The sequence below is a fragment of the Phyllobates terribilis genome, unplaced genomic scaffold, assembly GCF_046119375.1.
Source record: "Phyllobates terribilis strain yellow unplaced genomic scaffold, ASM4611937v1 Scaffold_7__3_contigs__length_470593459, whole genome shotgun sequence".
Classification (NCBI taxonomy): Eukaryota; Metazoa; Chordata; class Amphibia; order Anura; family Dendrobatidae; genus Phyllobates; species Phyllobates terribilis.
In genome coordinates, this window is record NW_027362767.1 from 355,920,890 (window position 1) to 355,937,548 (window position 16,659).

General features: G+C 41.0%; 1 protein-coding gene across 3 annotated transcripts in view; it reads left to right on the forward strand.

Moving 5' to 3' along the window:
- Window positions 1-16,659, forward strand: part of ARHGEF6 (Rac/Cdc42 guanine nucleotide exchange factor 6) — a 127,132-nt gene that overhangs the window by 21,483 nt on the left and 88,990 nt on the right. For all 3 annotated transcript variants that reach the window (XM_073641265.1, XM_073641266.1, XM_073641267.1), the window contains exons 4-7: window positions 7,648-7,775; window positions 9,385-9,586; window positions 12,874-12,944; window positions 14,370-14,464. In XM_073641265.1, coding sequence (XP_073497366.1) covers window positions 7,648-7,775; window positions 9,385-9,586; window positions 12,874-12,944; window positions 14,370-14,464 — 496 coding nt within the window. The remainder of the gene's footprint in view (window positions 1-7,647; window positions 7,776-9,384; window positions 9,587-12,873; window positions 12,945-14,369; window positions 14,465-16,659) is intronic.

Sequence of the window (16,659 nt, forward strand, 5' to 3'; positions counted from 1 at the left end):
TCGGGATCTATGTCTGGGTGAGGGATTATTTTTTGCGCACCGGGCTGACTTTTTTTATTGATACCATTTTGGTGTAGATATAATCTTTTGATCGCCTGTTATTGCATTTTATTTCAATGTTGCGGCGACCAAAAAAACTTAATTTTGGCGTTTTGATTTCTTTTCTCGTTACGCCATTTACTAATCGGATAAATTCTTTTGATAGATCGGGCAGTTCTGAAAGCGGCGGTACCAAATATGTGTATTTTTTATTTTGTTTTTAATTGTTTTATTTTGAATAGGGCAAAAGGGGGGTGATTTGAACTTTTTCTATTTTTTTCATTTTTTTTATATTTTTAAAAACATTTTTTTATTTTTATACTGGCTTCAATAGTCTCCATGGGAAACTAGAAGCTGCGATCATCTGATTTGCCTGTTACACATAGCAGGACTTCAGCCTTGTTGTGTGTAGCAAAAATACTCACTTGCTATGAGCGCTGACCTCTGGGCGGTGCTCAGAGCAGATAGGCTATGACAACCAGAGGGGTCTCCTGCAGACCCCAGGTTTTCATGCCAACCCATCGGAGACCCGCGATCATGTGACAGGCGCACCAATGGGCGGGTTTTATGAAGCGCTTCTGGTGCGGCTATGTTAAATGCTGCTATCTGAGATTGACAGCGGCATTTAACATGTTAATAACAGCGGGTGGATCGTGATTCCATCCGTGGCTATTAGGGGCACATGACAGCTAATCAGATCAGCTGTCATGTGCTGGAAAAGATGCAGGCTCAGTTCTAGAGCCCGCATCAAGCAGGGGCAGGTGACCTTGGACGTACTCATATGTCCAAGGTCATAAAGGGATTAAAAGAGGCCCTTTTGCTCATAACAAAAACATAGTTAAGCCACTAGTGCGACCACACTTATAATACTGGGTACAGCTTTTGGCCTCCAGTGTATACGAAAGACATAGCTGAACTAGAGCGGGTGCAGTGAAGAGCGACCAAGGTTATTAAGGGAATGGGTGAACTGCAATACCAAGACATTTTGGCAAACTATTCAGTTTGGTAAAAAAAGGATGACTTGGGGGCAATCTTATTGTAAATAAATTTATGATCGGGCAGTACAGAGATCTGTATAATGATCTTTTTACACCTAGGCCGGTGACAAGGGGGCGTCCTCTACGTCTAGTTGAAAGAAGGTTTTATCATAGTCAAAGACAGCGATTCTTTACTGTAAGAGCAGTGAGACTATGGAACTCTCTGCAACGTGATGTTGTAATGGTTGATTCACTAGAGTTCAAGAAGGGCCTGGATGCCTTTTTTGAAAAATAAAATATAATATTACAGGTTATCGGTACTAGATTTTATGATGAGACGTTGATCCAAGGAACTAGTTTGATTGCTGTATGTTGTGTCGGAAAGGAAGCATCTGCCCCATGGCATTTTTACCTTCCTCTGGATGAACATGCTGGGGTATAGGTTGAATTTGATGGATTTGTGTCTCCTTTCAACCTTAAAACTATAAAACTGGTGGCTAGGTTTTTCCCTTCTAGGTTGAGCACATCTCATTTGTAAGTTGGCTAATGGTCGCGTAGTAGATGGGAGGTATGTGTCACAGAGATGGATGGTCTCTGTGATGTAACCCGGAGTATTTTTTCTTAGTGCAGAAAAGCACTAAGAGGACTAATTGGTGCACCTGGGACCAGGTTACGGGTAGTTTAGAGAGATGCGTGGGTCTAGCTACCCACATACCTCACCTCTGGGTGTGGTTAGCAGACTATATAATGGAGGTTGTTGTTTGGCACTTGGTTTGTGTTTGGAGGGAGAAGGCCTCCTATGTGTTGTCTCCAGACTGAGCTGTGTGCTGGATGCTTACCAGCCTGTGTGACCACAGGTCCGGTTTACCAGAGACTTTGCTTAAAGGACTGTTTTCTTTTGCTTTTGCCTGGACTAAAGGCTGTTTGTTTACATTTTGCTTTTGACGGTTTATGAAGCCAGTAAACTGCTATGGACATTTAGAGGAACATGCCTCCTGTTTGCCTCTCATCGCACCTGAGTGAGTACAATCCCTACACATCATTTCCTAAAAGCTAGTACAATCCATGTGGTATTGCTGCGATTGTGATAAAGTTGGACATGTGAGAGTTGAGTTTCGGGAAAAAAAAAACAAAAAAAAAGTAACTGGACACATCTTACCTGGGTGCATATTTAGCTAACTGAAGACACAACGGAGGAAGAGTACAGAAAGCAGTAGATGAGGATGATGATGGTGTTGATGACCAGCACTACTTGAGTATGCAACCTGACTACCAGAAAGAAAGGAAAAAGATGAGAAGTGGTAGTAGGATGGTTTAAACCTTGTCTTTTCAAATACGAAGGTGATGTCGCTTCATGTGCTGATTGATAGCCATAGTTCCTTGTCTATTTGAGCTTGGACATCCATGGCTTTTTTTTACTCTTACAGAGTCAGCAGAGTGCAAAAAAATTAATTGGCTGGTAATGTAGAAAATAATTCCCACACCAAGTAGACCTCACCACCACCATGACCAGAGCTTTCAGACACCACCGAGCCTCCTCAGACAACAGTCGCGGCATCACCTTCTCCTGCAGAAGAAGCAGATCTGTCTGGCTTTGGAAGATCTGTTGACCGAACGTCGGCTCTGCTCTTTGACAATGCCCCCAACCTCCTTCACTGATGTAATCCACTCCTCGTAATCACCATCTGGTTCCCAGGTCTGATCCACCCCACATTTGTCATCGTCATCATCCCTGACTGGCATTTGTCTTAGTGTGGGACCTCATTGCCCCCCCCATTCCCCCTCCTGCTTGATTCTCACCTCTAGATCTGCCCTGACTCAGAGTGCCACTACCACATCTGCTGCCACTGCAAGTTACTTTACTACAAAGACTGACAGAGTCGCCAACACAGCTGGCGTTTGAATCGTGCCCTCCATGTTCTCCAACCCATTGTCATTCAAGTATGAAGGCTGACTGGTCATTTCCTACAATAAATCAACTGGAAGTTGTTGTGAAATGTCTTCTTCAGCCCCTGGAATGCTAATTTTTAGGTGTCTAAGTGGCAGAACAGATAGAGAAGTCATTAATTTAATTGAAAGTCTACGATGTAAAAGATTAACTATTGTGGAGGTGGATCATGCAGAACACTGACACAAACTGACTGTGTCACTGTCAGAGGAAATATCATCCACTGATTATGAGACAAGTGATGTGCCATATACAGTACAGACCAAAAGTTTGGACACACCTTCTCATTTAAAGATTTTTCTGTATTTTCTTGACTCTGAAAATTGTACATTCACACTGAAGGCATCAAAACTATGAATTAACACATGTGGAATTATATGCTTAACAAAAAAGTGTGAAACAACTGAAAATATGTCTTATATTCTAGGTTCTTCAAAGTAGCCACCTTTTGCTTTGATGACTGCTTTGCACACTCTTGGCATTCTCTTGATGAGCTTCAAGAGGTAGTCACCGGATATGGTCTTCCAAAAATCTTGAAGGAGTTCCCAGAGATGCTTAGCACTTGTTGGCCCTTTTGCCTTCACTCTGCGGTCCAGCTCACCCCAAACCATCTCGATTGGGCTCGGGTCTGGTGACTGTGGAGGCCAGGTCATCTGGCGTAGCACCCCATCACTCTCCTTCTTGGTCAAATAGCCCTTTCACAGCCTGGAGGTGTGTTTGGGGTCATTGTTCTGTTGAAAATTAAACGCAAACCGGATGGAATAGCATGCCGCTGCAAGATGCTGTGGTAGCCATGCTGGTTCAGTATGCCTTCAATTTTGAATAAATCCCCAACAGTGTCACCAGCAAAGCACCCCCACACCATCACACTTCCTCCTCCATGCTTCACGGTGGGAACCAGGCATGTAGAGTCCATCCGTTCACCTTTTCTGCATCACACAAAGACACGGTGGTTGGAAACAAAGATCTCAAATTTGGACTCATCAGACCAAAGCACAGCTTTCCACTGGTCTAGTGTCCATTCCTTGTGTTCTTCAGCCCAAACAAGTCTCTTCTGCTTGATGCCTGTCCTTAGCAGTGGTTTCCTAGCAGCTATTTTACCATGAAAGCCTGCTGCACAAAGTCTCCTCTTAACAGTTGTTGTAGAGATGTGTCTGCTGCTAGAACTCTGTGTGGCATTGACCGGGTCTCTAATCTGAGCTGCTGTTAACCTGCGATTTCTGAGGCTGGTGACTTGGATAAACTTATCCTCAGAAGCAGAAGTGACTCTTGGTCTTCCTTTCCTGGGGCGGTCCTCATGTGAGCCAGTTTCTTTGTAGCGCTTGATGGTTTCTGCAGCTGCACTTGGGGACACTTTCAAAGCTTTCCCAATTTTTCGCACTGACTGAACTTCATTTCTTAAAGTAATGATGGCCACTCGTTTTTTTTTTACTTAGTTGCGTTTTTCTTGCCATAATACAAATTCTAACAGTCTATTCAGTAGGACTATCAGCTTTGTATCCACCAGACTTCTGCACAACACAACTGATGGTCCCAACCCCATTTATAAGGCAAGAAATCCCACTTATTAAACCTGAGAGGGCACACCTGTGAAGTGAAAACCATTTCCGGTGACTACCTCTTGAAGCTCATCAAGAGAATGCCAAGAGTGTGCAAAACAGTCATCAAAGCAAAAGGTGGCTACTTTGAAGAACCTAGAATATAAGACATATTTTCTGTTGTTTCACTCTTTTTTGTTAAGTATATAATTCCACATGTGTTAATTCATAGTTTTGATGCCTTCAGTGTGAATGTACAATTTTCATAGTCATGAAAATACAGAAAAATCTTTAAATGAGAAGGTGTGTCCAAACTTTTGGTCTGTACTGTACTTCTTCCCACTGGTACGCTTGCTGGAGGCAAAGGTGGACAATTTGGACCTGCGTTTAGAATTATTACTACTACCCAGCCGGATATTGCCGGTGCTGGTGATGCTACAGCTTGCAGCACCCACATTCTTAGCTGTGATGTTTTTTTGTTATCTTTTACAATCCCTATTCATTGCTATTGCCACTTTTTTACCATACATTTTTTTTACAGTACCTTTTGCCAAAAAAGGACATGCCAAAAATGTTAGCTAGGTAGCTACATGTTCAGCAATCCAAATGCATTCCTAGGGCACTGTATTGGTGTGGCATGTACCAGTGTGAACATTTTTTTTGTTTACTTTTTTCTTTTAAATAATAATCCTGCCTTCCCAAGAGTGCGTGACAAGAATAGCAAGGAATGTGGTTATACCTCCAAAAAAGCAACAGCAAACGCAACATAATGCTGTATTGGTGTGGCATATGAGGTAGAAAGTCTAAGTTAAATGTTAGAATTTTAGGCAATTTTCTTAAAAAAAAAAAAATTATTTTCCTCTTCACAAAATGTATGGCGTAAGAAATGTAAAAAGTCAGTACAGTTGGTCGCTTATGACTGACCTTAAGCTCAAATTTTTTTTCTTTGAAAAATATTGGCTTGCTGCTTTCTAGTGCATGAAGAACCTTAAATTAGATTTAATAAAACAATAAAAAACACATAATAAAGTGCTCATAGTGCCAGTGCTCATTAAAAAAATCACGATCTCACCGAGACCTTGATGACTCAGATCAATCCTAGGTATGGAGACAGATCAGCCAAAACACAGGAGTACAATAAATGTTCCCTATGTACCTTGTCGTGCCCTGTTTGTCTCCTACTCTGACAAGAGCACTACCCAAGTGTAGCCTATATCAGAAATTAACCCCAGAAGAAAAATAGCCCCCTCCAACGCGTTTCTGCCTCAATGGTGAGGCCTCATCAGGGGAGTGTGCCAATATTACTTTGTCAAATAAGGAAAAGAGATCCAACTTTTTGAGGGGCAAGAAAGAACCACAGTGGCTCTGCACTACACGCCAAAAATAGATATATACAACGTGCTGCAGTGACAGTCACATACTAAAAAGACCTTTCCTGGTCAAAAACGAGCAGATGAGAATGACTCCAATGTTTTATAGTTTTCTCTTTCTATTTCTGTTACTGAGCTCTGTGCTCTGACATCTTCTCACTATCCTGAATCACACTAAATTGTCTGCCTCTCTTTTATACAGGCTATGATAGTCCATCTTGATTGGTTGCGCTATACTATGTGATGTGCTGGCTGTAAGGCATTAGTGGAAAGTCTGTGGGGCCATGCCTGAGGTCATGTGAACCTTCTGTAGCTGATGCAATCTTCTGCAAAATTTTAGTCTTCTTGACACTCTTCTTTTTCGTCCATCAGTGTCATGGGGGTTAGCCAATTCCAGATTGTTTTGCCTAAATAACCATTTATGATGTTTTATAAAGTTGCAATTTTTCTTGTGCATATGTACTCCATTACCCTCCCGGCTTTTTTTTCCCAGTTGAAAATAACTTTTAAAGGGGTTGTCCACTACTTTGACATTGATGCCCTATCCGTAGGATAAGGCATCAATGTATGATCGGCATGGGTTCCCGCACGCGGCACCCCCCACCGTTCAGCTGTTATCGGTGCCAGCGTCGGCGCCCGTCGGCCAGAAGTCCTTACCTGCAGTGCTTGGCCATCAAGTTGTAGTGGCCGGCGGATGTGCAGTACCCCGCGGCGGCCACTACAGATGGACGGCCAAGCACCGCAGGTAAGGACTTCTGGCACCGATAACAGCTGATCGGCGGGGGTGTCGCGTGCGGGACCCTGGCCGATCATACATTGATGGCATCAATGTCAAAGTAGTGGACAACTTATTTAACTCTATAAATGTGCAAAACAAATAAATAATGATATATATTTTTGCACCATTTTGATAAATTCAGAGCAATATCTGTAAGGGCGAAAAAAAATGGTGAATTATGGCTCATGTATTTAAAAACTTTTTTCAGCCCACTTTAAAAAGGGGATGTGGCTTTGTGGGAGGAGTTGTGGCTTCCGTAGGAAGGGGACATGGCTGAAAATATGACAACATAATAGATACATAAAAGCGATGCAAAGTAAAGCTAACCAAGAAGTATTGTAAAGTTAGGTAAAAGTGCCTAAAGATGCGCCAAATTCCTTATCCAGTGAGAGCCACTATGTTAAATGTGGCGCGTATTCAGACTGTCCAGTGTAAGTTAACGCTGTGTTTTCTGTGTCTCAGAACTATTAATGCCATTGACATTCTCTTCTTGGAGACAGTGATATCTGTATTACATGTATTCATATTGTAATAATAGGAAAGGTATGCTCTGTATGTGGTATATAAGTTAGGCCTTATTCAGACATCCATTTTTCACGCATGTGTGCTGTTGACCTTTTTTAATAGACAGATCGCATGACCTCTATGCAGATGTTCACGTCCTTTTCTTTTTTTTTTTTTGCGGACTGAGTGTCCACATAAACATCATGAAACCCCATGTCTGTTTTTGATCTGAATCACAGATGAAACGCTGATAGTAAAAACGGACAAACTGATTAAAATCTGATCCAAAACACTGATGAAAATGGAATACTTTTTTCTTGCATACCAGAAAAATTACTGCTGTCTGAATTAGGCCTTATTGTATGAAAATCTGCTATGCTCAATATATTATTTTCTGTTTATGTGCTTATATTTTTTTATTGTGTATTATGCTTAATTATTGTCCATTATTCCCGATTTTACGTAATACTATTCACATTTTTGTGCTTGCCAGAAGAGACATTGAAGAGGCCATGTTCTCGAACGTCTTCACGATCGCATAGCTTCACCGCATCCTCCCAGATAAACACACAGGGAGTGGATAGTTCAACCCGAGTACTACGGAGGCAATCCAAACCTATGGTATTACATTTTAACACTTTAAAGACACCCCCATTTTCTTTTTACTTATTTTTTTTCATTATCACGTTCCGAAAATCAAACCTTTATTATTTCTCCATTAACGTGGCCAATCAAGGACTGGCCTTTTGCAGGAGGAGTTGGAATTTCCATTACCACCTTTTTGCGGTACATAGAACTTTTATTAACTCTTTATATTGGGAAATTTAAAACAAGCAAAAAACAACAACACAGCAATTATATAATTTTTTTTTAATGTTTTATATTTTTGCATCATTCACCTTACGATATAAATAGCATATTACCTTTACACTGCAGATCATACAAAATATATTTTTTTTACTTTACATTTAATACTTGCCCAAAACGTTTTTTTTTTATTTAAAAAAATGTTTGTGAAACTTTAATCTGAGAGTTATAGCTTTATTTTATTTTTCCATCGGTGGAGCTGTGTGAGGGTTTTCTTTTTTTGCAGAATGAGTTGATGTTTTTTCTTGGTACCTCTTTGGGATACTGTTTGGTTGCAATTCATTCTGTTTTTTTTTTTTTATTTGGTAGGGAGATGGATAAAAAGTAGCAATTCTGACTTTTATTTTTTATTGTGTTCACCATGTAGGTTAAATAACAAGATTATTATGTTGTTTTGATCATTACAGGTGCAGTGATACTTATTGTGTGTACTTTTTGTCTAATAGGTATTCTAATATATTATTCCTGGGGGGGACACTGCTAGACCTCTGACTGCCCTTGGGCACCATGTCTGCGGGGTGCCAGGGAGATTACAGGAAAGATGCTGATATTAGGGATGCATAATATAATTATTTATTTGATTTTCATGTCTAAAGTTGTTTAAATGCTGCCAGGACTCTTAGAGTAAGCATACGAGTCCTGCTTTCAATTATTGTAAGTTCTTCTAAATTCTTACTATTAGGCTGTGTGCACATGTGTATTTGTTGCTTTTTGTTCTGCATGGATTTGGTGCGGATAATATGCAGCATCTTACAGTTCCAGCAAAGCGATTGAGATTTTTGATATCTGTTGCTTATTTTTTCCTTGCAGATTTTCCGCAAATCTGCGACATGTCAATTCTTGCAGCGTTTTTGCAGTAGTTTTCGCCCATACTAATGAATTGGGAAAAATACGTAACAGAAACGCATGGAAAAATGATGGCAAAAATGTGCATATTTTATGCAGCACTTTTCCTGCCAACACATCAGGATTTTCAGCAGAACTTTCATAGCCTAGAGCTGCTAATCCCGATTTCTGGGTGGGTCAGGACTCGCATTCTTTTTATACGAGTGGGCGGCCGGATAGGCAGGACTCTCAGGCTTTTTCTTTCCTTGCCTCATTAAAAAATAAGCTGAAAATACTGACCTAAATCCTAGTAGACTGCACATTGGCAAGCTCAGCTATTTCTATAAGGGTAGGAGAAATAGAATGGCATGAGATGAAGAGGAGCGAATCGGTCTCGCATCAGTGTGTCATAATTATAGGGCACTGGTTATTAGGGCGATCTGTCACGTATTGGACTGTATTAATTTCTTCTGTTCTTTTTGTAAATTCTGACTATATTTAGTTCTTATCTTTTTTTTTTCTTATCATTTCACATCAGGACATGACAGGAAATGGCAGCGTTCAGTTAATTGTGAAAGCAAAGTTTAATTTCAAGCAGCAGAATGAAGATGAATTGTCCTTTTCTAAAGGTGACACTATCCATGTCACCAAAGTAGTGGATGGAGGCTGGTGGGAAGGCACCCTGAATGGTAAAACGGGCTGGTTCCCCAGTAACTATGTCAAAGAATGCAAGTCTAACGGTAAGTATAGAGGTCAGGCTAAGGGGAATGAAAGGGTTCAAGATCACAGGTTATCCATGATGGCCATTAAGACAATCGCCTCTCCGTCTCCCATAAATATGCATTTTTGGGTTGGCAGTGAGTCTACTGCCAGACAATCTGACTCTACTTTTCTCCTAAGGAAAAACATGATCAGACATGTTAAATCCAGAATCTCAGATGCTTGTATGGCATGGCTGCTACTCGTTTTACAGAAATATATTTCTATTTCAGTTAGCTACGCTATGACTGATATGTGTATGATGCATACTACTGTCATGTAAATTGTGGGTGTTGTCACAATTTACAACAAAATGTGCGAAAATGGGAGAAATGCAATATGGGGAGGTACATCCCAAGCCATATAATAGCCAACAGGATGCTACTGGTAGTGTTTTATAGGTCTGAGGTGCCACTCATTAGAAGCGGAGGTTGGGTGGTGTGTTTTAAAGAGTTAACTTGTTTTTACTGGACAAAAACGTTATCATCTATCCACATGATGATAGCTTGTTGATCGGAGAGGGTCGAATTGCGGGGACCTGGACTGATCTGTGGGATAGGGCTCCTTAATCCCTCGTTAGAATGGAGAGGCAGTGCGCATGCTGGACCTCTGCTCCATTCATTCAATATGGAGCTGCCTTTGGCTTTTTTCCATTGCCCCATAGATAATGAATGGAACTCGATTCTAACTGGCATAAACGTGCCGCATCGGGGATAAAAAATTCCCCATTTTGCAAATCGGTTTAGATCCCAGCGCATGGCCCCCCCCACTGATCAGTAAGTTATCACCTATCTTGTGGATAGGTGATTTGTTTTAATTCAGTGAAATGTTGGTGACACAACTGGGTCAGAGGGCGACATTGGGTTGGCATTCGAATGTGCACTCTTGCCCCTGAAAACGTTGTAGCATAAACAATTAATATATCCCACCAGTAGAGATCAAACATACAGACAGACCAGCCTGGCAGAAGAAGAAGAAGAAAAGTTGGGGAGTCGAACCGAAAAAGTCTGTGTCATAGCTATGTACGGTAAAGGAATGGAAGTGCCACACTCACCATCTGTAGTAAACTCTGTCTTTATTAAAATCCAAAAAGCAAATAGCCTCTTCAAAATGAAATAGACCAAGGTGTCTGGTGCCACCAATTAGCGGTGCAAATCATGCAAGTGAATATTGACCCTTTTAAAGGACATGACTTTGGATATAAAGTTGAGCGACGGTCTTCTCCAAAAGGAAAAGATTTCAATTTGCAGACAGCTGTTTCAAGGTTTTTTGCCCCTCATCAGTGGAAGCAGGAAAGTGGCTGGCTAGCTCAGAGACCTTCCATGCAGGGTCGAAGACGTAAAGGTTCTTCTTAAGGAGATCGGCAAGCTGGCTTAGGAAGACATATAGGCTATGCATTTCTCCCTGGGAATAATATATGCAAATAGTCTTTTTACAGTGAAAGAGAACAGGCTCTCTGGTGCCACCTATTAAAGGTAGCGCTCTTAGAATTAAATATTGACCCTTTTAAAAGGCTTTGCCTTATGACCTAATATATAAAGCATAACTACGAGCTTCTCCAAAAGAAAAAGACCTCCATTTGCACACTACTGTTTCAGGGTTCTTGCCTTTCATCAGTGCAAAGTAGGAGACTGGTTGATAGGCCTTTATTGGAGAGTCTAAGGGATAAAGTTTCTCCTTAAGACTGCCAAGCTGGCGTAGCGAAGCCTTGTAGATCATGAGCTCCAGTGAAACATCAGCGAAGCTCCAGTGGGAGTGGAGTGGGCAGGTGATATCTATTTCACATTGTATCATGCTGTCTGCTCAACTGTTACTACTATAGAAGTGCTGATGTTTTACTAGATTTTAAATAAAGACACAGATTTATTGCAGCTGGTTAATGCTCCATCTTAATTCCTTCACCTGACAAATGCTTGTTGTTGTTATGTTGAGCACCAGCATAACTGTAAAAAACGATTATTACTGGGAGACTCTCTTTTTTTTGGTCCATTCCTGCTTAGGCAATCAATATGGTCAGAAATGCAAAGATTAGCCTCCCACCATGTGTAAGGATGGAGTCTGCATGCTGATGCCAGTGATATGCTTGTGTGTGAGGAATAATTATACGGTAACTGAGAGGCAGCTAAGATCAGAACCAAGAAAATGTGCTGTGTTGCATTGAGAGTTAAAGAAAAAAAGGAAGAGCTGCTGAAGATATTGCCAGCAGGCTGAATAACGTGCCGCGAGTGGAAGCCCATTGCTGTTCTACATACCAATTATATACCTATATTCAAGCGATTGCCTCTTGCGAGATACTCTGTAAACACCAAGCAAATTACCTCTTGAGAGACACTTTAACTGCCCAGCTTTGTTCTCTTTCGAGAGTAAAGTTGTTCTTGAACTGTCTCCTATGTAGGCCTTTATCTTTCTGCCATCCCTAAGTGGGGAATCCATTCCACTCCCCCACCAAGGCCCACTATATCCTCTTCATATTTGAAGAGGCACACCATCACCTAACTACACTCCTAAATGGAAAGATGGGCACATTGCCGAAGAAGTCTATGAAGGATCTACTGTATTAACTATTACAGAATTGGAACCAGATACCTTAGTGTAAAACATTCAGGATTTGTTATGGATTTGAAGTGGAAATTCTGCACCACAAATTTAGACATTTACAGAATTTACGAAACCCCATTCCACGGGAAAAGTCTGCATTATAATTTTCAGATATTCTGCATATTTGTTCTTGTCAAGCTGTTTACTGCAGATTCATCCTATGCAATGCTTTGTAACAAAGTAGGTTGAAATCTGTGACAAAATCCACATGTAATGGGTTAATTTACGCTAAGCCCAGAGAAAAGTGGTGGGAGCATCAGAAAATGGGGGGGAAGAAAAAGTTACAACCCCTTCGCGATTTTGGTGTACTGCTCTCAATGAAATCTCCTCTTTGTCTCTGTATAAAGGCAGCATTGGCAACGACTAAAAAATATATTCCAAGAATAGATCCAGGTCTATCTGTAAGAGTGGGAGCAAGTTAATAAGAAATCCGATTCTCCATCGTTGGCATGCAAGGCCACCAGCAGTGCTCTGGCAAGGAAACCGTCTAAGATTTAGATAATTCCTTCTCACAATTCCCATAATAAAAGTAAATGCTGTGTACACTAATAAATAGAAGTACGTGCACCTGAGGGTCGCCAAAGATAATGCACTGTCATTTCAGATTCAGCCATAATTCGGTCACCGATATTCTTATTTTAACACCATATAAATGTATCCTTTCTTCTAGATAAACCACTTTCTCCAAAGGGACTGAAGGGTTGTGAAAGTGCTCAACTAACCAAAAATTACTACCCAGCGGTAAGAAAATATTTTCTATGTAATATCTAATACATAGAGATAATTGCTGTATTCTGGAAGTAAATCTTATTTATTTAAATATATTAATGTGCATAATATACACTAATATAACAGTAAATTACGTAGGAAACAGTCCCCTAATGTGTTCACCATATATAAATGACCCCCATTACTAGACGGTGTCCTGCTGACGGACTGTTGGGGTAACCGTTTGCATGCTTCTATTCTATGGGTCCTTTGGCTTAACCAGAAACTACATGAAGAATGCCTTCTTATATACGATCTTCATTGTGTCAGTAACTCTGGTCTGTTACAGAATTAAAGGGTTGTACTCTAAATCAAACGCACGGCTCCCCACCACCCAGCTTCCCGATTTACAAGGCCAGTGCCCTCTTAAAGTGAACCTGACAGCTGATACATGCTGCCTGTGGTTTGGGCAGCATGTATCAGACACTGGCTGCATGATTTCAGCCTTGTATATTTGACTCTGAAATGCTGTGGCGTTTCATTGAAACACATACTTTAAAAGCCACTCGTCATGGAGCCACACGGGAGACTTGTCGGACAGTTGGGTCCCCAGTGGCTTCAACCCACCTATTCTCTTGGAGTGACAGGTCTCTCCCTATAAACACATGCAAGGAGAGACCTGTCACTTAAGGGGAGCAGGGGGGTATTCCCATTGATCGAGCAGCATGTATCCCCTGTTAGGGTCCCTTTAAAGATTGACCATTTGGGCCGGAGGGCAGGTCAAAGCTGAGATCTTTACCATACTGCAGGCAGAGGCAGCTTTGCCTCTAAATTACTCACTTACTGGCCCATAATGTGTTGTTTCTAACTCACTGCCTAGGGTTACCTCCTGTAGTTCCACCTCACTTTGCTAGTCGAGTGTGCTGACTTCCTGCTGAAGGCTCCTCTTAGAAGATTTATGACCAAATCAAAGTTCAACTTTGATTTAGTCATAAGTCATCTTAGAAAATTTTTCAGGAGAAGAGAGGTGATGGCCACAGACCCTGATATAAGGGCATGTGATGGTAACTCATTCTGCAGTCTGCTATATCCTTTGATACATGAAGATTGTAGAAACCAAACGGTCAAAGTTTTTTCAGTGAAACCCAATTGCAGAAATGCTTTCCTTTTAGGATGTGCATGAACACCGCTAATGGAGTTCTTGTGGTTGATCCTTGGTATATTCACTACAGTGAGAACAGCTCTACCTTTTCCACCCATGCATGTATCCTTTGGGTGGAAAGGGACAACGGGATTATTAATAATAAGATCCAGCTCTAATGAAAACTAATATATAATATTCAATAAATATTTGCAAATTAAAAAAAGAAAATAAATGTCTCTATTAGTCAGTTATCTTGTTACTTACAGGTTTTCTATAACTGCGACATAAAAATTGTTCTCATTTTCCACTTAAAGGTCCTGCAGAATATTCTGGAAACTGAGCGAAGCTACTCAAAAGAACTTCAGTTACTGCTGGCAACTTACCTCAGGCCTCTTCAGACATATGATAAGTAAGTTAAGAGGCCGATTTACTGCTCTCCACACTTCTATGGATATGTATAGATGCATCACCTATCTGACTGCTATCACTCTGACGATCATTACTATCGGTCGTTACATGCAACATCTTCTGTATTGCATTAGTGATATTGTTTTTTCACCCCAAGTGTAATTAAAACACAAAACTATCCCTACTATGTGAATATTTCCGGGGGCCTAAAGGAGCAAAAAAGTAAAACTTAGTTAAGTTTCAATTTTCCATTGTATTCCTACAGACTTCACATTACTGTGAAGAAAGCCCCGGATGACCAAACCAATATTCCTCTATGGCTGTTTTGGTGTCTTGACATTCTCTACTAAGCGATGAATAATTAGTTATTAATGGCCAATGCGTGAACAATATTCTTCAATGATATCACTGGCTATTATGAAGATCCAACAAGGTCTATCATAAAATAGTAAGGCTGGTGGTAGCACAATGGCTTTTGATGGGGGAAACATGACTGCTGTGCTCCAGATGTGGAACGTAGACTCTGTGGTGTATAGTTTTATCTCTTTTGGATGGAAAAATGGGGGCACTGACAAAAGTTTACTCAAAGTTATGAATCCATTTTATACATTGAGAACCCAATATAGCATTTTGGACAATTATATGCTTCCAACTTTGTGGGAACAGTTTGGGGAAGGCCCTGTTCTGTTTCCCATGACTGTGCCCAGTGCACAAAGCAAAGCCCATAAAGACATGGTTGGGGGAATTTGGTGTGGAAGAACAAGCTCAGACCTCCACCGCATACAACACCATTAACGGAGGTTGTGAGTCCGGCCTGCTTAGATACTGGCGTAGTATGGCTGGAAACCAGTGGCTGAAGGAGCACGAGCCGGAACAGCAAGCGGTAATAGAAGTTCTTGCAGTTTAGAAAAGGAGTTGGAGGTAACCATCCGTAGATAGGTGAGAACAATCTGGGTAAGAATGTTCAGAGCTAGAGACTGAACTAGGTTAACAGCTAGACACAATACTCAAGCAATGAGTGAGAGATCCATGCGGCTTTAAGTAGGCCCAAACAGGAAACAAGATGGATCCCCCAGGTTCAGAATCTGCCATCTTAGTAAAGGGCAATTGCAGAACATAACAGCAGCCTCCAGTGGTAAGGAGTGGGATTGCAGCATAATTAGGTGAACAATAGCAACCACTAGTGGTCAAATTGTAGAAGGACAACAGGAATTCTGACATGGCCTCTCCATGTATCAGTGTCTGATATCACAAATTGCTCTTTTCAGTGAATGGGCAAAAATTCCAACAGACACCTCCAAAATCGTGTAGAAAAGTTTCCCAGAAGAGTGGAAGTGTTATAGCTGCAAAGTGGGGACAGACTCCATATTAATGCCTATGGATGAAGAACAGAAAGCTCTTGTAGATGTAATGTGCAGGTGTCCCAATACTTTTCTCCATATTTTGTATCTCATGCAATGTTTGCAGTCCGATCTTGCATAAGATGCCAAAAATATTAGAAATCATTTATATTCTATGCACAGCATGTGCATAATATTTTCTGATGATAAAACACATCCAACATAACTGCAGTTTGGGACTCATGAAATTGTGGGCATGTAATTCATACACCGTCAATTAAATAGCCTACAAAATCTCACCTTGTGGCCATAAACCTAACATCATTTCCATCCATAGAAGGTTAACAGCCCTCATTAGATTGTTTTGGTGCCAAACACAAAATAATCAGATTCACAGAAATCCTCTACGTTGAGAAATTAATCAGATCGATATTATCATCAAAACTACTGTATTGGGAGAATAAAATCATTAGGTTTGGGGTTTTATTTCTGTAAATTTGAAGTAATTTTGAACTGGATAAACAAAGCTTTAGAGGAGTTGTCTCAGGGTCCTGTCTTCAGGAGCGCACTGCTCCCCTGCCTTACTTCTTCCCTGGTTTTGATGTACTCATGATGATTGACAGTCTGCTTTCTCTGCCATTCTCTGGTGCTGCAAGCAGATGCAGCTTTGCTTCTGTGGCACCAAAGGAGCCAGCTATTTGCCGGCTTCAGAGCTGTGCTTGCAAGCTTTGTAGCTCCTTGCTTAGGAAATTGGCCTCCTCTGATAGCGTGCAGAGGTGGCTGGTAATCATGGCAATGAACTGTAAACCACAGATTTAAAAATCCACTTGTTCTTGTTAGGTTAAGTTAACATGAT